The sequence below is a fragment of the Rattus norvegicus genome, chromosome 2 (genome assembly GCF_021556685.1).
Source record: "Rattus norvegicus strain SHRSP/BbbUtx chromosome 2, alternate assembly SHRSP_T2T, whole genome shotgun sequence".
Classification (NCBI taxonomy): Eukaryota; Metazoa; Chordata; class Mammalia; order Rodentia; family Muridae; genus Rattus; species Rattus norvegicus.
In genome coordinates, this window is record NC_141535.1 from 243,576,708 (window position 1) to 243,602,684 (window position 25,977).

Sequence of the window (25,977 nt, forward strand, 5' to 3'; positions counted from 1 at the left end):
GTGGCTCTTTTTTGGGGCAGTTTTGTGTGTGTTCGAGGGTTTGTTGTTTGTTTTGAGACAGGATCTTAGTATGTATCCCTGGCTGTCATAGAACTCACGCTGTAGACCAGGCCAGTCTCTGCCATGACACTCATCCCCTTTTGTGTGACAATCTGCTACTCATATTGTAACCCTGCACCACTACCACCCAGGTTTTAAGATGCTAAAATAGTTTGAAAGAAAGAACAAAGTTAAACTTATAAGTCAAAAACAATCTCAGAAGGGAAAGACTACATTTTGAAATACTTTTTTGATTAAACCCTTCAATGGCCTCTGTCCTGCTAAGGGAAGCACTGAGATCCAATGGTCCAAAAGGCTGGTGAGTTCTGGATATGTTCTGAGTGCTGAAGCTTTACTTAGAGACGATGACGCATGTGCGGAAACATCTTGGCATGGTGGCACAGTATAAAACAGACTGCCGGAACAGTTGTGTCCGCTCTTCCCTATTTATCAAAACACTCACACATCACGACAGCAGAACAGGACAACTGTGACTCCCAACTGTGAAACAGGGCTGCCAGTACAAACTGGGTGACTCGGGAAAGGGGGAGGGGCACCCACACTTAGGTAGTAGCGTTACCTCTCTCTTTCATAAAATGACTGAAGTAAGATAAAACTAAGAATGAGTTTGCAATTAGAGTTACAGCCTTAATAGAACCAATAGGTACAACTGCTCTGTATACTACAGAGGCTTGGTCAGAGGACAAATGAGCACAGAAAACTAGTCCAAATGCCTTCTTCCTGGAGGAAGGCATTGAGGGCCTTTCTCTAATACTACTAAGGCCTTACATGGCCAAGTGAAGCCCTCCACAGATAAATCACAGCTATGGAAATATGATTTGGATTAAGAGGCAGAGGTAAACACTGGGTACCCTTTGTTTCTGGAGCCCACAGCACGGTGACTGTATTGGCCACCACTGAATGTGTCCTGATCTGCAGAAATGACAGGAGCTCAGCTATATTTTGTGGTATTAGTAAACCGTCTGAAATTAAAATGATGGGGCTGGGGATTTAGCTCAGTGGTAGAGCGCTTACCTAGGAAGCGCAAGGCCCTGGGTTCGGTCCCCAGCTCCGAAAAAAAGAACCAAAAAAAAAAAAAATGATAAGGCTTAATACTGGAATTACTAACCACATTTCTCAACTGCAGTGTAATTTGAACTCTGTCTATTTAGAGAACTGAGTATATAACTTAAGTCTGGAGTTCAGGTCACTCCCTAAAAATACAGCCTCAGGAGGTTACTCTCCTGTGACAGTGATTCTGCAGGAAAAGAAGATTCCAGTCTCACCCGTCACCTCTGGGCTGTTTGATGAGGAGAGCTGAGGTATTTCTGATTGCAGTCAAGATGGCTCAGGGTCTCTGGATGCTCTCTCTGGTTACTTACCCAACCTGAGAACTGCCTCTGCCCTGGGTAGGAGGTGCTGTTTTACAGTTTCTCTTGTTCTCTGCCAGACGCTCCCCTTAGGGGACCTCTCATTGACTCAAACAAAATACAAAGCCCCAAGAGACACAAGCACTTCTACAAAACATGAGTTCCAAGAAAGGATTAGACACTGAAATTATACCAACCCCCCTTCCACAATCTCCTTCAGCAAGCACATGGCTTGACTTGACATCTAGATAATTCTCTGTGGCTCACTTTTGCTTCTCTGGCCCACCCTTGTAGGTTTCCTGCCATGTGTACTGTTGTGCTGTGTGGCTCTTCTGTAGCTTGATTCTGTGGCTTGCTTCCTTCCTGGCAGGCCTGCTGTCTGTTTTCAGGTCATTCCTTCCATGAAGCCTTCTTATAAGAGTCCAAAGAAGACTCACATGCCTCTCCTTCAGTGTTTCCGCAGCCCTATACACCAGCTAGGCTTACTCCACTGCACTGTTTAATCTGTGATGGCTGCTAGACTCCAGACTCTAGCTGACTAAAACTGTAGTGAGACCTTCACCTTTTCCTGGCACCTCTTGCCCTGCTTTCTATATACAAAGAAATAATGACGCTTGGGCTATGTGTGCTGGTGTGCTCCTGTATGCCAACATGCAGAACACATGGCATTTCAACCTACTGTGTGTGTGTATGTGTGTGTGTGTGTATGTATGTATGCATGCATGCATACACACATACAGGCACATACAGGCACATACACCACGGCCCATGAGTGAATATCAGAGGACAAACTTGTGGGATTCAGTTACATCCACCATGTGGGCTCCAGGGACCCCAAGTGGACAGACAGACAGCCTTGCGCTTATATCTACTGAGCCATCTGGCCCGCTTAGAAGCTGACTTTGAGGCCAATCTACGCTATGCAGTGAGGTGTCCATCTAAAAACAAACAAAAATAACAAAACCACAAAAGAAAACAAATTTTTCTGAATACATATTCCGGGTCTAAGACCCTCAGTTTATTCTGCTCAAACCGTGGATCGTGTGGCGGCCAAATACCTAGAGGATTCAGACATCGCAGCAGGACCTTTGACCTGTAAACATTCCCGGTTTGTTTTAAGGCCTAAACCAACGTATCTATCCCTATACAGCAATGTAAAAGAATCTCACCATCAGAAAAAAAAAAAACAAACCCACAAACAAAACCCCACATCCAACACTGATCTAGATCTCCAGAGTGTCTTCTAATACTGGCATTGCAATATAAATTTCTATAAGAAAATAAGCATATAAAATATAAAGCCTAATTAGTTTTAAAGGAAATTATAAGTTAATAAGCTAGAACTTCATTCTTGTAGGCCCTGTTAAACAATGTCTACAAAGCAAGCTCCATACGTTATAAATCGCTTTTTTAGAATGCCATTAAATTCAGCAATTCGGCCCTACACGAACACCCTAACCAGTGAAGGCCAAGAACATATTGGGCTGGAGTGGCTCAAGGTTAGAGCACTTTTCTAGCATACAAGGCACTACAATTGATTCCTAGAACCACAGATTAAAAGAAAGGGGGTTGGGGATTTAGCTCAGTGGTAGAGCGCTTGCCTAGCAAGCACAAGGCCCTGGGTTCGGTCCCCAGCTCCGAAAAAAAGAAAAAAAAAAAAAAAAAAGAAAGACCGATGCTAATTCCTGAATATTTTATGATTCTCAGCCATGATTCCGTCTCCACTAACATAGACAACCTTTGGATCTGCTGCTCTAAAACACACAGTGCACTACGCAAGCTGGAGCTGACACACACCAGTGTCAGATGCATGATACTGGCTTCCCTGCACGACCTACCAAAAGGCCCTTTCTAAGGTGATGTCATTCCTCGGTGTCAGGCTTTAGATTCCGTACTCTACCAATCACAGTATCTGTGAACAGCTAAAAAGAATCTTCTATCAAAATACATGAAAGGCAACAAAATAATGAAGATAAAAATTTCTATTTATTGTAAGATATAAAAACTATTGTGTATCTCATATATATGAAAACTGTCATACTTAGCATATATACAGAGAATAAAGTAGTATTTCTGAATCTACCATCTATTTTTACCACTTTTTAAAAGCTTACATGATTATTTACTTGTTAAAGAAAAAATAATTATGTGGAACACTACTACTGCATATCTACCACTTGATAGCCATGGTATCTGGTCTGCAAATGAACTCCACAAATCCTCAGGAACAGCAGCAGATAAGCCAAGAGCTGACTTGCGTCCCAAACGTCCTAAAGCAGACCTGTTCACTCTCAAGTTCTTAATCTTAGACAGGTTCCAGATACAGAGAGAACAGGCAGGGGTGAGGAGCGAGGGCCGGCTGGAGTCGGTACACAATACACTGCAGGACTGAGCTGTCTGACATGGGGAAGACTCACCTGGCTACTCAGGTTACATGCAACTGGACGGCCCTTACTTCCTTTGAATCACGTAACACAAAAGGTGCAGGTAAACAGTTCAATCCACACTTGAAAGGTTTGTTTGTATGCTTTTCTTATAGTTATTTATGGGTTGTGCATTTGTGTACTTGGGGTCAGAAGAAACTTGTGGGAGTCCAATTTTCTCTTTACAGTAAATATGTGGGTTCCAGGGACTGAATTCAGGGATCAGGCTTGGCAGGAAGCCATCCTGGTAGTCTGCAAATTTGCCTTTTTTTTTTTTTTTTTTTTTTTGAGACAGGTTTACTTTAGCCCTCACTGGCCCAGAACTCAGCTATGTAGACCAACGAGGCTGGTCTCAAACTCAGGAATCTACCTCCCTCTGCCTCCCAACTGCTGTATTCAAAGCATGTGTCACCATGTGCAGCACAGATCAGAAAATCTTAAAGCCACCTTCTTATCTATCCATCCAGGCGCACGTAGAAATCACCTGCACTAAAAACCATCTGCTGAACTCTGAAGTGCACGGTTCAGTCTCAACCCAAAGCTTCCTGCTAGCAGGTCCAACTCAAGATCAGGAGTCCATATTGGGTGGAGGCAGCAAGCAGGCTTCTTCGGCTGTTTCTTTTGACACAGTCTCCCTAAACAGTCCAGGTGGCCTTTGGCTCTTGGCCTTCCTACCTATGCTGGCGCCATCGAGCAGAGAAGAACCAAACGTGAACGAATGCCGCTGAGGAAAGCACCCCACACCTCCCTTACTCGACAACCGCAAAGCCACTTCTTATCACAGGATTAAAAAGGAGTCAGAATAACTTCGGCTGCACTTCCTTTGTAAGCACGGGGGTGGGGAGGAGTGTAAGTGTGTACATGTGAGTGTGTGTTTGCACGTGTGCATGCATATGCAGCCGCTTACATGTGGAGGCTGGAGGTTGGGTCAGGTATCTTTGGAAGTTACTCTCTGCTTATTTTTAAATTATTATCCATTCCCTCTGTTCTTTGATAATGTCATGTACATATCTACTGCATCTGACTGCTCTTGTCTCCCTCCTCCCACAGTCCCCGTCCCACACGCATGCCCCACCCCCGTTTTTTAGTTTTATGATCCACTGATTTTTAACCAGGACTATCTGTGTGGGAATCCATTGGAGCCTGTGAATTCACCATTTGGCATACAGTAGAACACAAAACTGTCCCTTACCCAGAATCAATCAGTTGCTAACAGTTCAGCAGAGTAAAAGGTCCCCCGAGCACCTGCCACCCTCTCCCATCCATGATTGGTGACTGAGTGGTCCAGCTTCCCACTGCAAGCAAGCACGGCTGCTGTGAGAGAGTGTTTGTGGCGGATCTGTCATGCCCTTACGCAGGATTTAATATCTCTCCCCTCTCATGTATTTCTCCTCTCTCTGCTGTAATGCTCCATGAGCCTTACAGGGAGCGGTCCACGTATCCTGCTTAGGGCAGCTTATTTTTTGAGTCAGGGTCTCTCACTGGATCTGTAATTCTGAAATTCAGGTAGCAAGGCTAGCCAACCAGCTTCAAGGGGTCTGCTTGTCTCCACCATTCCAGAGCTGAGATTATGGGCCCATGTCAACCCTCTGGCTTCTACATGGGTGCTAGGGATCCAAACTGAAGTTTGTTTTACAAAGCGCTCTCTGCTTGGATTTTAAGTTGCTTCTCTCTGTGAGAAATGCATAGTAGCTAACACTGAGAACTGGATCCTCACTAACAGCTAGGAAACACACATAACTTTAACTAGTCACAGGTCTAGCTGTGCTCCTGGACTTGTAGCAAGTCTGGGCCTGCAAGCTCATCACTTCTGTGCAGAACCTGAGCTTATTCTACTGGTCTAGACTAGGAGTCAGGGCCTCAATAGTTACATACACAGTTAGGAGAAATTTTCTCTCTTCCGACCTTCTCTCCAGGAGGAAGTTATAGGAAGCCTCACCACATTGTCCAATCAGTCCAGCTTGTAAGAAAAGGGGTTTATAAACATTAATACCATTCAAGAGCCAAGGAAATGAATCAGGTTAAAATTGTGAGTCACTAAATTCTTTAAAAAACAAAGAAAGAAAAGGACAATTTTGCTAGTTTGAGAGAACAGCAAGGTAGGCAAGCTGGAATGACCCATAGCGGGGAGAGAAATACAAGGAGAACAGGCATATGTCGTAAGTTGGAAGTCTGTGTCAGGAGACGGAATGTGAGGGAGGGAGAGAGGGAGAAAGGGAGGGAGAGAGGGAGGGAGGGAATATGTCCAGAGTACATATAGATTTAGTATTTTAGCCAATATCTAAAAGAGGGAAAGAAATAGCAATAGTTCCTGAGTTAGGAAATGGACAGTTTAACAGAGAGAGAGAGAGAGAGAGAGAGAGAGACAGAGACAGAGACAGAGAGAGAGAGAGAGAGACCCTCATTAAGAGATACATGTTCCCCTCACATCCTTAAGTTGTCTTTGTATATATCATGTTATGTCCAATCTCTTCCATTTCATGTGATATTTCAAATCTAAAGGAAAGGCAAAATTGTAATGATTCCTCCCCTCATTGTACAGTCAAAAGCTGGGATATTTTCTGATTCCTAAAATGCATATATTAATAGGGAAACAGGAGGTGGGCCCAAGGCTAATTCTGAGGGACGGTCCATCTCCACCCCTAGTGAGGGGGTTTGCATAGGCTCAGCCCAGGGAGTGGCACTATTAGGAGGTGTGGACTTGTTGGAGTAGGTGTGTCACTGTGGACATGGGCTTTAAGACTCTACTCCTAGCTGCCTGGAAGTCAGTATTCTGCTAGCAGCCTTCAGATGGAAATGTAGAACTCTAAGCTCTGCCTGCCTAGATGTTGCCATGTTCCTGCCTTGATGATTGTGGACTGAACCTCTGAACCTGTAAGTCAGCCCCAATTAAAATGCATTTATAAGACCTGCCTTGGTCATGGGGTCTGTTCACAGCAGTGAAACCCTAAGACACTTAGGTAGCGATCAAAACACTAACAAGACATGTGATATAGGAAGCCATAGGGAGGATTAAATGTAAGAGACAGAGCATATTTGAGCAAGCCCAGGCTTCGAAAGCAACCTCCCAGTCTCCACCACGGCAGGAACCCCTCATGTCTTTCTCTAGCGCCTGCTGCTGTCCATCCCACTTCCTCCCTGCTGGTGCACTCTCACTTGTCCTACACTGTTCTCTGTAAGTTTTAGGATGCCCTGTCCATCCTCTGTTCCTCGTCCTGGGACACAGGAACCTGGAACCTCTCTGGAGGTTCCCACCAAACCCCAGGACAGAAACGAATTAATAAAAAGAATAAAGTGTGAGCTCATAAGGTGCTTGTTATGTAAGCACGAGGACCTTAGTTTGGATCTCTGGTACCCATGTATGCCACATGCAGCAACATGTATGTATGTACAACTGCCATGTGTGAAGGGTGGAGGCAGGAGAGTTACTGGTCAGAGACTTACTGGTCAGTCAGCCTAGCTAAGATAACAAACTCCAGAGCCAGAGAGACCCGTCTATACGCCGGCATGCACAAGCACCCTACATCACCACGGTATGCACACCAGTGTACAACGCCCCCTGTATAAACACATGTACCTAACACGCGAAGAGCAAGGTAGAGACTGATTGCACAGTCACTCACATTGATCTCTGGCTTCCGCATGCACACACCCACATAAACACATACATACACACGCCACACGCCCTACCTAAATGATCCTACTGTATAATTTTTAAAATTAAACAGAAATGTTTAAATCTTTTGTGTTATCGATTTATTCAGTGTAGGAATGAATGAACCTCTGCAGGGTGCCTTGAAGACCACAGACATTACCTGCAAGTGCAGACCCAGGCACCGGGTCTCTACCCGGAAGCAAGCTTTGTGCTCCACGTGCACCTAGAAGAAGGGAAAGGTTCTGCAAGCGTGCGCTGGTGTGCGCAGTAACAGTATTGTCAGCCAGAGAATCGAAAAACAGATCAGGGAAATAAACGCAGATTCAGAGTTGATTTTAAAAATAAAATCTTAGTCAGAGTTTTCAGATGTGCAGCCTGTTATTATAGCTCATACCTAACTCCCCCAAGAAGGACAATAAAACAAAACCGCACTACAGTAGAGACGGCAACAGCACAGGCTGGAAAAGCAGACTCACCCTGGGAGCTGAGGCAGCGAGAGCCTTGCGTACGGAGCAAGGTGTAGACATGACAGGAGGCCTAGGCCCCCATGTGACTGCAGAGGACAGACTGCAGGCCTGTGTGGTGGAAGCAGGACAGACAGTCTAGGTGACTGGATGTCTAAGAAAGAGGAGCAGAGCAGATAACTGCATTATCTGATCTCCTCCTATGTCTGTCATGGTCAGAATCACAGAAAGCTGACAACTTCAGCTATACCAAGAGTAATGACTTTTGCAAGTCCTTTAGGTGAAAGAGTAGATGAACTGTCACCGTCCTAACAGTGACTGTAAAGTGGAATAAGGTATCTTGTTTCTGGGGCTACACTGTGTGAAGTCCTTGCTATGTAACCATGAGGACCTGAGTTCAATCCTAGACTATGTAACAGCTGGGTGAGGAGTGCCCATGACTGTGGCACCAGGACCCAGAGGGGACGGTCCCAGGGGCTTAGCTGGCAGCCAGATAAGTGAGAAAATCCAGTTTCACATTCAGTGGTGGATCCTGTCTCCAAAAGTAAGGTACACATGCACGCATGCACACGCACACACAGAAATGTCTGCCTTCAGAAAATGCAAACATTATTATGAAAAAAATAAAATTGATTCACAGAAAAAGATGCTATTGTCTAAAAATATATGATCGAATAGTATTGTGGTAAAGCAAGTTATCATGACATTACATCCATCTACCCATACCCACACAGATTATTAAACACGTGGCAACATTTGCCAATGTCACCATGGCATGAATCCTTCCATGAAGCTAATAGAATCTGAATCTCACGCTTGCCTTAGCACGGCAGGCTGATGGCGCTGGCTCCTGCAGGCTAAGCTGGCTGTGAGCCGCAGCCCAGCCTGCCCTTCACTTTCTGACCAGTCAGCTCTTGGACTTACTCTGGAAGCCTGGGCAGGCCTGGGCAGTGTGGTCTTCCTGCCTTGGCTGCCCACACCGGCACTGCAGGCTGACAAAGCCATTCCTGGCCAGTCCTACCTCCTACAGATAAACTGAGGGACAGCCTCCTGGCAAGGAGCTGGGTGGAGGCGGGGTGTCAGCACGTGCTCGCCCATCCTCGACGCTCCTGCTCATAACTAACCACTCAACTAAACTTGCTATGCTTCCCAGACTAAAACTGCACTAACAGAACATTTGGAAACACATTTTTGCAATATTTTCTATAAAAAAGTTTAAAAACTATGTAACAGGGATGGAGAAATGTCTTAGCAGTTAAATGCTCCTGCTCTCATCCAGAGGATTAAATCCAGTTCCCAACTCTACAGTCAGGTACCTCACAACTGCCTGTCACTCAGCTCTGGATCTGATGCCTCTTCTGCCCTACAAACACATTCGCACACACATGTACACCCGCAACATATATACACACATATGTGACTAAAAGTATTTTTTAAAAATGTAATGGCTAATGCCTTTAATCCTAGCACTTGAGAGGCAGAGGCTGGCAGATCAAGGCCAGTCTGGTCTACAGAGTGAGCTCCAGGACAGCCAGAGCTACACAGAGAGAGCCTTTCTTGAACAAACAAACACACACCATACCAGACTGAGTTAAAGAATGAGTTCAAAGCTAGCACTTGATGCACAGGGAGACCCTAGCTCAAAAATTTCCTTTTTACAATCACAAAATTACGATGGTTAGTAATCTGAAAAACAGAAACTATAAATAAACACTGTCCCAAATACCTAGACACCAGGAAGTGGAAGACCTTACACAGTAAAGGAAAGTTTCATTATTACTCAGTGTTTTGTGAGTAACTTTCCAAGATCTCTTTCCCTCCGAGTGACTGCAGGTGGGTGAAATGCGCCATGAGATAAACTCCCAGGCCAGCCAGCAGTACGGGGGTGGGGGGGGTGGGGGTGTGTGAGGTGGGGGTGGGGGGGGCACCGGGTGAGCACAGGGTAAGCACTGAGTGAGCACAGGGTGAGCACAGGATGGCACTGAGTGAGCACTGAGTGAGCACAGGGTGAGCACAGTGAGCACTGAGTAAGCACAGGGTGGCCACCGCTCTCTAACTGGGGAGGAGGCTGCTGCCCTCTAGTGATTTCAGAAAGACACTGCTAGAAAGGGACTAATCCAAACCTTTACTTCATTTATGAAATCACATAACTTCCATTTATGAAACTGACATTCTAACTAACATTTGTAACGAAAAGGGGAGAGCACGTACCTCCTGGTACGTCAAGGGTAAGATGTCGGTAGAGAAGTGTTTAGAAATATGGGGGGCTCAGCATCTAAGAACACCTGATGCTCTTCCAGGGGACGCAGGTTCAAGGACCCCAGCACCTGCACAGTGGCTTACCACACATATGAAGGAAGAAAATCTTTATTAAGAAAATGGGGGGGTTGGGGATTTAGCTCAGTGGTAGAGCGCTTGCCCAGCAAGCGCAAGGCCCTGGGTTCTGTCCCCAGCTCCGAAAAAAAGAAAAGAAAAAAAAAAAGAAAAAGAAAAAGAAAATGGGGATGGTGGTGCTAGAGAGATGGCTCAGGGGTTAAGAGCACTGCTCTTCCAGCGGTCCTGAGTTCAATCCCCAGCACTTGAATTGTGGTGGTGGCTCATAACCGTCTGTAATGGGATCTGATGCCCTCTTCCGGTGTGTCTGAAGACAGCTACAGTGTACTCACATACATGAAGTAAATAAATCTTTAAAAAAGAAGAGAAAACAGGGGGGTCTGGGAAGACAGCTCGGAGTCCAGCGCTCGCTGTGGGACATGGGTTAGATCCCAGCACCCACGTAAAAGCCAGCTGTGGTGACCTGTGCCTATCACCCCAGGACAAGGGGTAAGGGTCAGGCAGATCTCTAGAGCTCACTGGCCAAGCAGCATGTACAAACCCTGTGTTAGATCCCAGCTTGGAAACAGAAAAAAATCAACCAACAAAACAACAAACCCAGAAAGTGACATCCTCACAAGGTATTATGGCGCTCAGAGCTAACTCTTACTTCTGCAGCATGTGGCCTCCAGGGTAGCTTACACTGCTGTGGTAGCTGTTCCTCTGCAGACGTACGCAGCCCTCAAAGAGTTCACAGTTAACCTCCTATTCAAAGATAATGCTTGATCTTGTAAGTGGTTAGGAAACACATACTGATACGAATGCCGACTCTTGGACACCAGAGCCAGAGGCACAGGCAGGTGGATCTCTGAGTTTGAGGCTAATCTGTCTATAGAGTGAGTTCCAGGACAGCCAGGGCTACAGAGAAAAACCCTGTCTCAAAAAAAGGAAAAAAAAAAAAGAAAAGAAAAGAAAGGAAAAGAAAAAGGGCAGAGACAGCTGTCAGCTGTCAGATCCCTGTGACAGGACTTGTCAGGTGCTCCATGGGTCCTCAGAGTGAAACCTGAGTTCTCTGCAAGAGCACCAAGTACTCATAACCACGGAGCCTGTCTCCAGCCCTCTCATCCCTTCATTTCAATCTTACAGGATTTATAGGAAGAAACAATGTTAAGTCATTCCTTCCTTCCAAATCTCATCCAAGAAATCGAGTGCCTTTATAGTGTAGATTATTTTTTCTATTTTTTTTTTCCGGAGCTGGGGACCAAACCCAGGGCCTTGCACTTGCTAGGCAAGCGCTCTACCACTGAGCCAAATCCCCAACCCCTTCGCGTGCCTTTAATCCCAGTGTTTGAGAGGCTGAGGCAGGCACACCCCTGAGTTCTAGGCCATCCTGGTCTGCACAGTGAGCCCAGGCTAGTCAGACGTACAGCACTTTTCCCCTTGAATATTAAGACACTTAAGAAAAATAAATAGGGCTGGAGAGATGACTCAGAGGTAAAGAGCACTGACTGCTCTTCCAGAGGCCCTGAGTTCTAGTCCAGAGACAGGATGGCTCAGAATCATCTGTAATGGGATCCAATGCCCTCTTCTGGTGCACATGAAGACAGCTACAGTATATTCACATACATAAAAAAAATAAAATCTTAAGAAAATATGTTAAAAAAGAAAAATAAATATATATGAAAGAAAGAACATGCATTTCAGAAAACCGCGCAAAACACCTGCCTTACCAGTGTCATTCGCAAGGGAATCCGGGTCGGACCCCCCGAGGGCAGCTTCAAACTCCTCTTGGAGCCGGTATGCTCTCTGCAGCAGAGCTTCCAGTTTGTGGATGAACTCCGTGCTAATGATGTCCTACGGAAGAAACATCACGAACACACTGCAATTCTGACACTCACCACTAGCACTCCAAACACACAAGCGGTGACCTCCACGGAAAGCCCGCCTGCGGACAGGGCTGGGGAGGGGATACAGGTGGGGATGGCTACTCCTAATCCTCAGAGCTCAGCCACCCCCACTGCTCTGTGAGAAAGAACCGGCCCTGACTGATCTTCAAGGGGACTGAGAGTTTCCAAACTTGGGCGTGTGTAAGAATCGCCTAGAGGGTTTTGTAAATGAGCTTTGGGGCTCCTTGTTCAGGCCTCGGACTCAGCAGCGCTCCCCAATTTTGAAGTGACCGGTAAGAACCAAGCCACTTCTGCATTACAAAGACAATGGAATTAATTGCACCTGCTCCTCTTCAGAAGATGTGAAGGCTGGGAGCTGGAGAGTTGGCTCTACAGCTAAGAGCACTCCTTGCTTTGGCAGAGGACCAGGGTTCGAATCCCAGCACCTGTGTGGCAGCTCAAACCTGATTGCAAGCCTAGCCCCAAAGGACCCAACACTCTCTTCTGATCTTAGCAGGCAGCCAGCACACTCATAATACACACACACACGCAGGCAAAACACTTACCATATAAAATAATTTTATATATACATATATATAATGTATGTATGTATGTATATATACTTTTAATGCCTAAGACCTTGAATAGGAAATGCCCAGAAAGAAGTACCTCATGCTGGGCAGGATCCAGGAAGCAGAGGCAGCCAATCTCTGAAATTTTCAGACCAGCTGGGGCTACACAGTGACCCAAATCACCCTCACAGCTCTCTCAGATCAAAACAATGAAAGCTCAAGCATCTCACGTAGCCCCCGTAGCCCCGCACTGGGGAAACAGGCAACTGCATGACTGCCACAGCAAAGGAGGCTCCTCCGTACTGAGGCCTGCTCTTCAGCAGACGTCCTTACATCCACACTTTCTTCCGCAATGGCATCTCCGGCTCCCAGTTTAACAGAGCTGCAGGCTTCGTCTTCCGCCTGCCTACTTCGAAAAGTCAGCGCTTGCTCCCATCGATGTAACGCCTCTTCAAATAGTTCCATGCCTACGAACGAAGAGCAGGTGACCGGGCCTGAGCCAACCACACACGCTCCCTCAACAGCACGAACGGGACGCACGCACACAAGCAGGAGGAGAGCTCCACAGAGGAGCTGTGGCTGTAAGAAACATGTCACCTACGGGCATGCAGGAGGAATGCGCTCATAGCTACAGCTGAAAGACGCCCGAGAGAGAAGGCGGTAAGCAGAGCGTACAGGCCCCCTGGAGGAGGTAAGGAAGAGCAGCGGGCAGAGCTCAGAAGGGAGCAGGGACAGTGCAAAGCAGAGGGACGGTGCAAAGGGCCATTGGGTTTGCATTCTGACAAGAATTCCCGTTGCTCTCTAGTAATGTAATGAGAATGTCATGAGGCCGAATTAAGAGGTAATTAACCAGTAGGGTGCAGTGGGGCATGGCTTTAATTCCAGCTCTTGGGAGGCAGAGACAGGCGGATCTGAGTTCAAGGCCAGCCTTGTCTGAAGAGTGAGTTCCAGGACAGCCAGAGCTACATAGTGAGACTTTGTCTCAAACAACAACAACAACAGTGTAGTGAGGCAGGGATTAGTGGTGGCTCTGTGACCCGAGTTCAGGTCTGCTTCCCAGGAGTCACTGTGATACGAACAGGGGAGACGATGCAGTCTGCGTGTCCCCAAGCCCAGGAGAATACTCAGAAGCAAACAGCTCTCTGTCTGCTGCCCAGGCCACATCTGGATTTTTGGGTGCATTTTCTACCCAATATGACTTCTGCTGAAGGAATGCAGTTTAACATGAGGAGAGAAGCTGGATGCGAGATTCACACCAGGGGCAGCTGATCCCCAACACTCCAGTCAGCCCCACGTCATCCATGCTCGTGACACCAAGAACACTCAGGTATGAATACAGACTTTCCTCCATCTGATGACTTTATGGATATAGAACAGAAACGATATCTAGACAAAAGGGACCAAGGCAATGAGACTCTGATAATTTCACCAGCCAAGAATCAACAGGTTAGTGCTTAGTGCTGGTCTGCATGCTAGGCTGAGTGAAGGGCACCCAATGTCAGGTCTCAGTGTCTGGAGCCTGAATTCCTTTATTAGGAAGGGGGCCTCTGAAGAAGTGACTGAGGTCAGGATGCTCTCAGAAGCTGTTTCACAAGTACAATGGGGTGGTGTGGGCAGATGGGACACACAAAAGAACACTGGAGAAGAAGAGTTTACTCAGAGGCTCAGAGTGACACAGCCACCCCAGGGAATGCTGGGAGGAAGAAAGGAATGTGGCTCAATTCACACCTTGACTCCAGCGCAGGGATGACTTGGATTCTGGCTCCAGCGCTGAGTGAACAGAGGCTTTTTCCTTAAGCTTCTCTGTCCATGCTAACACCTCATCTCACCCTCGAGAAACTAATACAGCTCGTGATGTTATACAGGACAGACTCAACGGACACAGGCCATTTTAAAACTACAGTTGATTCTCTGGAAGAAGTCACTCATTTTGTTTTTTTTAACCTCCACAATGCTGCGGCTCAAACCCAGGGCACTAAGCACACCAGCAAGCTTTGCCACTGAGCCTCCCCATCACCAACGTAGTCCCTTTCCCATCACGAGACCTCTGCATGCCACACCTACCCATCAAGTACAAGTTCTCAGGAGTGGTCACAGGAATGTTAACAAGTCTGACGTCATCATCATCTGCTTTGTCCCAGGAATTAGAATTTCCACAAGCACAACTATGACAGGAGTTAACACTCTGGACCTGAAACAAAGACCGATGGAAAGTAGTTAAAAATCTCTTATACAGACAGACAGACAGAAAGACACACAGACACACACACAGACACACAGACACACACACACAGACACACACACACAGATACACACACACAGACACACACACACAGATACACACACACAGACACACACACACACACACACACACACACACAGTGTCCTAAAAGCCAAGGATAATCTTGGATTTCTCATCTTTCTGCCTCTGTCCCAAGGACTGGTATCACAGGTGTGTACCACCACACCTTGTTTTTATGCAGTGCTACAGATGGAACCCAGAGTTTCAAACATGTTAGGTAGATATTTCTCCTGAGCTGTACGCCAAACCTGCTATTATAGTGTATATTTACCAATTATTTACATTCCTACACTTATAGTCCCAGTAAATTCTTCCTGAAGGAATAATTCTAATATTCAAATTCAGTACTCATGTGATTTTTAACTATTTTGGCCCTGTTGTTTAAAAATATACAAGTAGCACAGTATTTTGAACATAAATTAGATGGTTATTATATAAATCTTTCCGGTGTTAGCACATACAAACTCTGCCCTCACCAACCGTGGGACAGCTGGGCCCCCTGCCTTTGGGACTCTGGATGTTGTCAACAACATGCAGAGCGGCGTCACTACTGCTCACACGGCCTCCAGTAAAAGCGACCCTGATCCCTAACTCTCTGTTCTCTGGAGAGATCTGCGCTCTAATCTTTGTGTGCTTTTCTGCTGGCATCAGAAACTGAGTGCGTCATGAGTTTAGCATCGTTCTCATCAACACAGCTCATCAATACTTCTGTAATTTCTCATCAACACAGCTCATCAATACTTCTGTAATTTCTCAAAACAAAAAAAAAAGTCATTTTAAAACATCTCTTGCTACACCTCTAGACTTCATTTTTTGAAATTGATTTTTATCTGTCTTTACGTATGTGCGTGTATATGCGTATGCGTGTGTCTGTGTGTGTGTGTGTGCGCGAGTGTCTGGGTGTTTGCACATAAGTACAGTCTCCCATGGAGGCCAGGGTGGGTCGGATCCTCTAGGGCTGGTGGTTATGCGTTGCTAAACATGGGTGCTGAGATCCAAACTCAGGACCTCTCAAGAGCAGTGCTAGTCTTCACCACTGAGCTGTGCTGTTAGCTCCCTTGACTCCATTTATCTTTTTGGGGACCTGGGTCCCCACTGTCTCCTGTGTCCTGATGCTAGTTTAAGTACTCAACACCTGCCTCACAGCCTTAGTGGACAGTGGCAAGAGCAAAGACGTGACTAGGAAGAGCAGCGCTAACACTCCTGGGGACAATGTACCTGAAGCTGAGGGCGCCAGGGTTACAGAAGGTGTAGTCTTTGGTTCTCTCCAGCTTCCCAGAGCTGCAGGTCTGCAAGCCTCCACACCAGGTGCTCCTACTCTGTCAGAAGTCTCTAAAATGTAACATCTTGTCACTGGGCAGAGTGACGTTCTGTGACTCAGCTGTCCTAGCTACTCAGGAGCCTAAAGCAACAGAGTGACTTGAGCCCAAAGAGTACCAAGAATATAAGGAGTCTCACTTTCCCGAGTGTTGGAATCACAGGCTCAGGCTATCACCTCCAGCCCAGGAAAACATGTCTGCATCGACTTCTCCATCAGGGCACCACATACAGGCTGTTCTCACAGGACCAAATGGACCATAGCACGTGACAGCACAACTGGGAGCCAACAGCGGAAGGAAGGACTTAACTAGACTGTCTCCTAAGCTTTTTTCTATATTAAGAGCAGCACATATGTGATACTTAAGCCAATAAGAGGTATGTAAGCAAACACAACAACGATAACAACAAAACAACAATGTATGCTTTTCTTACAGAGCCCAAGCTCTGGGCAGAACCCGAGTATCTGCTGAGAAGTCCTCCATTCGGGTAGTTGCAAGACTGAGACCCTTTGTCTTTGGTGGAACTTAATGACAAGGTCAAGTTCTGCCTGCTACTGGAACAGCTCGAACCTGTTAGAGACACACAAAAAATGAAAGCATCAGCACTCCTAACAGGAACCTTCAGGCAAAACTCCAAGTTATAACCATTCAGAATGCACCTGATTTTTAAACACAATTCAATATAAATTATTAAATGTGTAACATTAATAAAATACACATTCCTGATACTTGCAGTGATACTACAACCAAATTTTATAACAGAGTAAAGCATTCAGCTAACTAATCAGTAGTTTTGGATGCTGCGGTAATTAGTGTAAAAATACTGGCAACTACCTCACAGATGTAAGGTAGTGTAAGACATAAGCACTCTTTCCCTGAATTGCAACTGCACCTTCCCCGCCCTGAATGGCGTGGTTTTCTGTACGCCAAGCCAGCTTATGCACTTATGGTAGAGCAGTGTGCGGTCTAGCTTCTCTCTGAGAGACAGCTCAGACCCTTATGGTTTCCAATCTCAGCACACATAAGACACATGACCTTGGTAGTTTCTTCATACCATGACATTGGGTAATTTATTCATGTTACTATTTTAATACTTAAATGAAAAGAACATAGAACTGTAGTTGTCAATCATAAGGCAGAAAAAATAAATGCTGAAAGTCGTGCTTGTCTGAGACCTAATAAAATCTCAGTAAATAACAAACAGTGAGTGAGTGACTATAGATGTGGGATGACTAAACCACAAAACCAAGAACTCAAGCTTGGTCAAGGAACTGTCATGGTTATTACTATGTTTTTAACCATTTTGCATGGCTTTGTGCCCCTGGGCTAGGGGGAGTCTGAGGGGTCAGAGGGCACTTCTGAGCGTGGTTCTTCTCTTCCTACCCCGAGTCCTGAGGACAAACCGCTGTCTGCCAGGCTGAGGCGGTGCTCAACCCGCTGAGTCTTCTCGTCTTCCCCGGGGATTGTTTTTGTTGCTACAATTTAGCATATCTCTTATAAAGAATACAGATCCTTTAAAGACTAGCAAGGCTCCTAGAAGTTTTGATAACAGAGAAATAGACAAATGTATGAGAAACAGGCTGTGCATGGTATTGCACACCTGTAATCAGGAGTGTAGGATGAGGATCAAAAGTTCAAAGCCAGACTCAGTGCACAGGAAATCTGAGGCCAGCTTAGCTATATAAGGCTGCTTACAGAAAAAATCCATATATGGGAAAATCACAAACACCGTAAAGGCAACACATAGAAATTAATTAATTTTAGCATACTTGTACAAGTTTAATAATTACTATGTTTTAAAAATGATAGCACAGAACACGCACTATTGATTTAGAATGCTATTAGTATACATTATCAAGTACTTCAAAAGTAGGTTATGAATGTATTGCCATGGTTTTGTGTTTTTGGTTTGTTTTTTTTTTTTAAATCATGTGTATCTTTGTGTGGGTATGTGCTTGTGAGTGAGGTGCTCAGAGGTCAGGAGTGTCTGATCTCTTGGTGTTGCCAGAAACGATGCTGAGAATGGAACTTGGTTCCTCTGCAAGAGCAGGTCTCAACAGTGGCTGGGCCATCTGTCCAGCTTCCACAATTTGACACATCAATTTTAAGACGGTATACTTAAATGTAGATGAACTTGGACAGACGTGTGACGAAGACTTGTCAGTAATTACTTCTGTGCCCCAGGACTTGAAGTGGCTTTCCTGTGTTTGTCTTGTCCCTTCTCTATTTTCTGTTCTTGAAGGCCGCTGGCTGCCCCAGCTATGATATGCAGCATCTTGAATACTGACAGCAGGTTTAACCTGGAGCTTGAGTACCTTTGTCTGACGCTGCTCTCCTAGTGTGCTCAAGGAGCAGGTGCTCTGGCTCCCAGGGCAGCACCTTTCCTTTCTGTTTTCCCCGTCGTCTTTTGAAGTGGTGAGCCAGAAAAATCACAGACACAGCACTTACTGCGGTTACCATAAACAACTTCTTAGCTGCTGGGGGAAACTTGATCTGGAAAAGAGAAGTTTAAAACAAACAAACAAACAAACAACCCTCGCATCAGTTCACAAAAGGCCAGAGTAGAGGCAGGACTCGATCTTCCTCCTCTGTGAGCTGACCAAGAGACTGCTTGGCCAGCACCAGCCAGGTGGCCTGGATTAGCCCTCACTTCTCTCAAATTATCTTGAGTTTGAGATAAACTATTATTTTGAAAGTTAATAGATATGTAAAATAATTTGACCTTGTGAATGTTTCTTGACCGAGTGAAGATCAATCCCTGCAACAGTGTCTTTTAACTACAGAAATAATTAAGCCGGACTTTAAAGCTGAACTCATTTTTAACATATACGCCTGGAATTTTAATCAACTGCATGTTAACTTATTTCTCAACACTACAGGAATAAGTTATTTTATTCATCCATTAATCAAAAACTGTTTTGAGATCTACTATCTGGATAATCAGAGAAGTTGGGAGTCAATACCCTCTTCTGGTCTCCACAGACCAAGGCAGGCACATGGTGCCCAGATATATGCACAGGCAAAATAAAGATATTTTAAAACTAGAATAAAAGATACTAATAACAGAGCACACAGCAACCCAGGGAACGAGGGAAGACCTGGAGAGCATGTAGGGCGGCCTCCACAGTGGGATAAAGCTAAGCCCTGGCTATGGGAACCATCACAGCAACCCCGAAAACATGAAAAGAGCTAACATGATTCAAACATCCTACTTCTGAAGAATCACTCTAGAGAGACCCGAAAGCAGGGCATTTCCTCTTCCCCTTGGCGTTTCTGGCACTCAGGGACAGGGGTCAACACCAGCTGTCGTCCCCAGCACTGTCCACCTGAACCCAGAGCTCACTAATCTGGCGGGACTAGCTGGTCACAAGCCAGGGTTTATGGGCACACACCAAGGCGCTTCCTATCTTTGCCCCCCAACTGGTCGCCACTGTGCCTGCTGTCTTGGATTTTCTTTTTTTTAGTGTGGATTCTGGAGGTCAAACCTGGTCTAGTGTGAACTAGAACATCTCCCCAGTCCCATTCCCCTCCCCCTTTTTTCTTTTAGAACAGGAGTTCCCTTTATAGCCCAGGCTGTCCTTAAATTCATGGTCTTCCAGCCTTTGCCTCTGGAGTGCTGCAATTACCTGGATGTGGCTCCATGATGTCTAAAGGCACAAACCTGAAAACATTATGTAGACCTCCATGCTTAGAGAAGATTGCTCAAGACGGCTAAAACACAGAAACAACCCAAGCACCTCCCAGGTGGATGGAAATATATAGCATCCCGTACAATGGGATGTTAATTCCATATAGAAAAGCAAATTCCAGGGCTGGAGAGATGGCTCAGCGGTTAAGAACACTGACTGTTCTTTCAGAGGTCCTGAGTTCAAATCCCAGCAACTACACGGTGGCTCACAACCATCTGTAATAGGATCTGATGTCCTCTTCTGGTGTGTCTTGAGGACAGCTGCAGTGTATTTATATAGAATAAATCTTTAAAAAAAATAAAAAAAGAGAAGCAAATTCCAGTGCGTGCTACAATAAACCTTGAAGATTATTATGCACAGTTGAGTAGAGCAGATATAAAGATGTAAGGAACAGGACTGAACGTGTATGTCACCACACCTACTGAAGAAAGGGAGCTATCTGAAGTAGTACAGTCCCCTGTGCTGTGTGAAAACCTCAGGGGCTTAGACCGTAGCTCCGTAGCAGTAAGCCTGCTAGGCAAACTCTGGGTTTAAATCCCTAGAACCACAAAACACAACAGCCTCGACTGAACGACATGAAGGTATTATTCAAATTCCACTCCATGTTTACCTGGGAGAGAGAATAGTACCAAGACACAGGGAGGGCAAACACTCTAATTGCACATGTCTTCAAGGAGAACTGTGATCTGCTGACTGTCTCTCCGGACATGTCGTCTCTGTCTAATCTTAATTCAGTGAAACAGAAATTGATCAGCCACAGGGATTTCTAGCTGCCTTATCCATGAGACATGCGAAGTGAAATTCTTGCTGGTATGGCGGGCGCTGTATGCCTTTGCTTCCAGTTCTTGGGAGGCAGATCTCTGTGAGTTTGCGGTCAGTGTGGCCTACATGGCAAGTTCCGGGCCAGACAGAGATACGTACTGAGACCCTGTCTGAAAGAAAAAAAAAAGTTAAACTCTGATAAAATTAGAGAACTGATTTTTGCAAGAGAACTGATCCCTCTGGTGTCCACGAAAGCACCCGATACACAGATATAATAACTAACTGGCTATCTTCAGATTCAAGTCATACATTTTCCTAGTCATAAATTAGAAAACCACAGGTTCTGCCAGTGAGCAGAATGAACAAAAACACACTATAAAAACACATGTGTATGAGGATTCAATGAGGAAAACTGTTGCTTTGTATGCTAACCTAAAAAGACTTATAGCAGGGAGGAGGCATGAGGAAAACTAATGCTCTAAAGTGACCTTCCTAACACTGTGACCCTTCAATACAGTCCCTCATGTTGTGGTGAGCCCAACCAAAATTATTTTCTTTGCTACTTCATAACTCTAATGTTGCTGTTACAAATCATCATGTAAGTAAGTATCTGTGTGTTCCAATGGTCTTAGGGGACCCCTGTGAAAGGGTCAGTCAACCCTACGAGGGGTCACCACCCACACGTTTGGAACTACTGGTTTAGAGTCCAGGCATCTATAGAATTACAAGTTCTCTGTCGTTAGTGCACCCAGCTGCTCTCAGCACCAACATGGTGGTTCGAAACCATTTCAACTCCAGTTCCAGGGAATTCCATGCCCTCTTCTGGACCATGGACTGATGTACCTGGTGCATGGTCATACATGCAAGCAAAACACCCATATATTTAAGGGAATAAAATAAAAAACACCGATGACAAAAAATGCTTACTTGAACTTGGCACAGGTCTTTGCTCAAGGAATCTTGACAAATCTTTATTTTCAAATTCTAGATACCTCATTTAGTTTTTACTGAAAGTCACTAAGGAAGCTGAATCTAAACATGATCATCACTAGCTGACAAACTTCCAAAGAAGGCATTCCAGTTCCTTACAGAAGTGTAAGGAAAAGAAACAATAAAGCAGTTTTATGGCTATTCAAATTTGTAAAACCAATCATAAAACACCACGGAAAACTTCATTCTTTTCATTCCAAGCACTCATCTGTTAAAAGTGTCATCAACGGCGTTTTCATTTTTAACATCCTGAAATTCTATTCTACGACTCTGACTCTTAAGAGCAAGAAGTAAATCTGAGCTACTGAGCCAATCTGACACGAAGCATGAATCTACACAACTTAAGTCTGAGGATGTACACACACACACAGGCACTCGAGAGGTTCCATGCAGGACAGGCAGGCCTAGAATTCATTAGGTAACCGAGAACGACCTTGAATCTCTGATCCTCCTGCCTCCACCTCCCCAGTGTGCAACAACAACTCCTCTTGTTATTTGAGGCGATATTTCAGTGCAATAAAAGTGGTTACTGGCCATAACCTGGTAACAATAATCGTCTGTGAGCTCTGTGTAAAAACAAGATGGCCAGTGGTCACGCCTATAATCCCATCACTTGGGAGGCTGAGGCAGGAGGATTACCACCAATTGGGAGTCCCTGCGTGGTCTCTGTAGTGAGTTCCAGACCAGTCATTTGGGTTGCAGCGGGAGACGCTGTCTGAATAAAAACAATCATATAAAACCTAGATGTCTGGGCGTCTCCCAATAGAGCAGGTGCTCGGAGATTTTGGTCAGCCGGCCCTGGCTTCTCCGTAGACGCCGCGCGACGGGCGTCACCTTGCACCCAGGCAGCAGCTAAAGGTCCCCGCCGCCCGCGCTGTCCCCATCCCATCTCTCCTCACCCCGGTCCTCTCCGCGCCGCGGGCCCCGCGCTCCGATCAGTGTTTTCCCCGGCCAGCTCCCGCCCGCTTGTCCCATGCGGGTCAACCCGCACACCGCCCGCCCGCACCTGAACCTCTTCCGCCGCCCCCGCCCGCCGCCCGCCGCCCGCTCTGCCGCGCGCCTGCCCGCACCTGCTCCTTCTCCTCTTCCAAGCCGCAGCCCGCACCGAGCAGCCTCTGGCTGTGGGAGGCGGAGTCCTTCCGGGGTCACGACGCAAAGGTAGGAAAAGTGGAGGGGCCGCGGGCGGACTGCGTGAGGGGCTACGTGCGAGGCCGCTCCCGCCATATTTGCTCAGGGCAGTGGGCTCTGACTTAGCTGGCTGCTCAGTCTAGAATTGTAGCCCTTTCTGTACACCTTGTCAATGGAGTTTGCTAACCTTTTAGGAGTATAGGACCGTTCAACGAATCTGACTAAAACTATGGAATTTTTCTCTATAAAATTGACTAGAGCTATACATTATTAAAGTAAGTATAACAAACACACACAGCACATGGGTGCACAGACACACGTGTACAACTTTTCGAGCCCCAGAAACCCATCGCAGATTCCAAGTTAAGAATTTCTGGGTTGGAATGTAGGACCATAGTAGAGTTTGTGCTGGGCATGTTTGAAACTCTTCAATTAATTTTCTCACCAAGCAACCAAGCGACTTCTATCACAGACCCTCGGTCCTCAGTTAAGTGAGGTTAACAGGCAGGACGAATGGATCTACATAAGTAGTGCATTCATTATTATTTCATTTTTTTATTTTTTAATCCCCCACTAAATTAGGCAACCTGAGACTAGCAACGAAGTTAAGAATTAAGTATTCTAGATTGAGGGTTAAAAAGCAAACATTAGAGCTGTGTGGTGGGGGTGCACACCTTCAGCACTTGGGGAGGCAGAGGCAGGTGGATCTCTGTGAGTTCGAGGCCAAGCCTGATCTGCAAAGTGAGTTTCAGGACAGCCAAGGCTACACATAAAACCCTATCTCAAAAAGCACCAAACAAAAAAAGGAAGGAAGAAAGAAAGTGTCAAACATCAGAGGTCTGGCTCAGTGGTTAAGAGCATTTGTCTCTCTTGTATAGGACTCAGGTTTGATTCCCACTTCCACAACAGGCAGCTCACAACAGCCTTAACTCTGTTTTCATGAGGATAATGTTCCTTCTGGCTTCGATTGGGTACTTGCACGCACATGGCGCACGTACAAACAGATAAACTACATTGTCTCTCATCAAAGTAGCAGTCACACCTGTCTGAACAGCTGCATCAGTTGCTTGTCTGTGCTCACAGTGTCCTGGAATCGCCTCCCCAGCAAAGGCCGACCTTGGTTACCGAATGAGGTGGTGAGGTGACTTCGAGCTTGGTGGGCTATGCTTAGAACACTAAAATAATCTCAAGGCAAGAATTTCTGAAGATGAGATTTTGCCCTGGTGTCCTCATGCCTCTTATAAGTTTTATATATTTCTATATATTTGTATGTGTTTCAAATATTTTCTTATCTTTCTTTCTAGGAAAGAAAGTGGAGAGACCACGTGGAGAGACCAGGAGGATTTGCCAGGAGGTCTGAGTAAGAGAGCAGACACGAGGACACAAATGGAGCAGATCAAGCCCGGGAAGGCCTCAAACTGAAGGACCTGTGGCTGGGAGGTACATACCTTCGGTAGACTAGCTCAGATTCTGGCCAGCCTAGGCTTACGAACTTAATGAACTTAATAGGCCATTGTGTCAATTATTTGGGAGTTCGAACAGAAACAGATAAGGCATCATCCTTAAATTACAGCCAATGCCCAGAGAAGAAACCGTGATTTCATGTCCTACCCTGCCCCTAGGACTAGAGGTAGACTCTCGGCATACCAGGTAAGTTCTTTACAACTGGGTTACATCCCCTGCTCATTTGTTAAGTTTCTGTTTCATTTTTTAAAATTTATATGTGTATTAGCTATATCTTCTATTGTCTTGATGAAAGACCGAGGATTTAGAGAAGAAAGGGTTTGTTTGGGCCTTGTGGTTCTAGTGCGTGATGGCAGGACAGGTGTGGAGGCATCGGAACCGTAGCTCAAGCTCACATCCTGAAAGCACACAGCGGCGGCCCAATGCTGAGGGCGGGTGGCTTTTGGGACCTCAACCCGTTCCAGAGGCCTTCACCTTCTCAGTCTCCCCAAACAGCCACCAACAGGGCATCAGGTATTCAAATGCCGAAGACTTACGGGGTATATCTTACTCAAACAACAACAATGTATATGTATTTGTGTGCCCATGTGCATGCGCCTGCTTGAATTTCTGTGCACCGCATGTTTGCAGGTACCAGGAGGCCAGACAAGGGCACCAGATCTCTTAGAACTGCAATTCAGGTGTTTGTGAGCTGCCGTTTGGCTGCTAGGAAACTGATTCAGGTCCTCGGTGGATTCTGGGAAACAGACTGAGGTTCTCTTCAATAGCATCAGTGCTCTTAATTGTTGAGGCATTTCTCCAGCCCTTCCCTAGCTTATTTAAAAATTATTATTAAAACATTATTAAAATTGTGTGCACAGACGCACATGTGTGCGCATGAGTGGTGTGTGTGTGTGTTGTGTGTGTGTGTGTGTGTAGTGGGTTATATGCATGTAAAAGTGCAAGTACCCTTGGAGGCTTGCCCAAGGGTGATCAGCTCCCCTAGTCTGGAGTTAAAGGGGTTTGTAGGCTGCTCAACATGGGAATTAAACTTGGGCTTCCTACAAGAGTAATGTGCTTACACACACACAGACACACACACAGACACACACACAGAGTGTACATATGCTGTGGGTTCGTGGGTTGCGTGTCTGTTCCAGCACAGAGCTCGGCTGCTCGGGGGCAGGCGGGTCCTGGGGAGTAGAACACACTTATCCCACACCTTTTCCATGGAAGGAGGAGAGAACATCAGGCTCATGCAACTCCTCCTGTCTCTGTATATATAGACATAGTTACCAATGCTGGAGACATAAGAGAGACTCATTGTTGATATAGCTGCTCTTAAATGGTCTATGCTTGAGCGACCCCAATTAAAAATATTTATTTAGTCTGTTGTCTTTTTATCTGGGTAAGTAAAAATGGATTTCCTGGGAAAAACCATTCAATAAAAATTGAAAATAATATCCAAATATTATTGATTTGGATATTGGTGAAAGCAAACGAACAATATTTGAATAGGCAGAAAGTAGAGTAGTGATAACCATGGGGCCTCCCAAACCGGAAGCTTCCATTCCCGTGTCAAGCCCCACACAGCACGGTACCATAGTTGATGTCCTCTGCTT

The 25,977-nt window shown here is 45.8% G+C and overlaps 1 protein-coding gene and 2 long non-coding RNA genes across 8 annotated transcripts in view; 2 read left to right on the plus strand and 1 right to left on the minus strand.

The window, feature by feature from the left end:
• Positions 1 to 22,942, minus strand: part of Miga1 (mitoguardin 1) — a gene marked incomplete at its 3' end in the record, with an annotated part of 54,687 nt that extends 31,745 nt beyond the window's left edge. Inside the window, 8 exon segments of one of the 6 annotated variants that reach the window (NM_001433182.1) lie at positions 7,572 to 7,710; positions 11,995 to 12,118; positions 13,056 to 13,189; positions 14,787 to 14,913; positions 16,777 to 16,913; positions 18,659 to 18,836; positions 20,643 to 20,964; positions 22,855 to 22,942. In NM_001433182.1, coding sequence (NP_001420111.1) covers positions 7,589 to 7,710; positions 11,995 to 12,118; positions 13,056 to 13,189; positions 14,787 to 14,913; positions 16,777 to 16,913; positions 18,659 to 18,836; positions 20,643 to 20,741 — 921 coding nt within the window. In that variant the 5' untranslated portion in view covers positions 20,742 to 20,964; positions 22,855 to 22,942. 6 annotated transcript variants of the gene reach the window in all.
• Positions 3,730 to 4,638, plus strand: LOC120100974 (uncharacterized). Its single transcript, XR_015677236.1, has 2 exons — positions 3,730 to 3,896; positions 4,300 to 4,638. It is a non-coding gene; the product is annotated as an uncharacterized LOC120100974 (long non-coding RNA).
• LOC147996623 (uncharacterized) lies at positions 13,239 to 25,739 on the plus strand. Its single transcript, XR_015677238.1, has 4 exons — positions 13,239 to 13,382; positions 13,880 to 14,049; positions 24,217 to 24,352; positions 24,486 to 25,739. It is a non-coding gene; the product is annotated as an uncharacterized LOC147996623 (long non-coding RNA).
• The last annotated feature ends 238 nt before the right edge of the window (positions 25,740 to 25,977 follow it).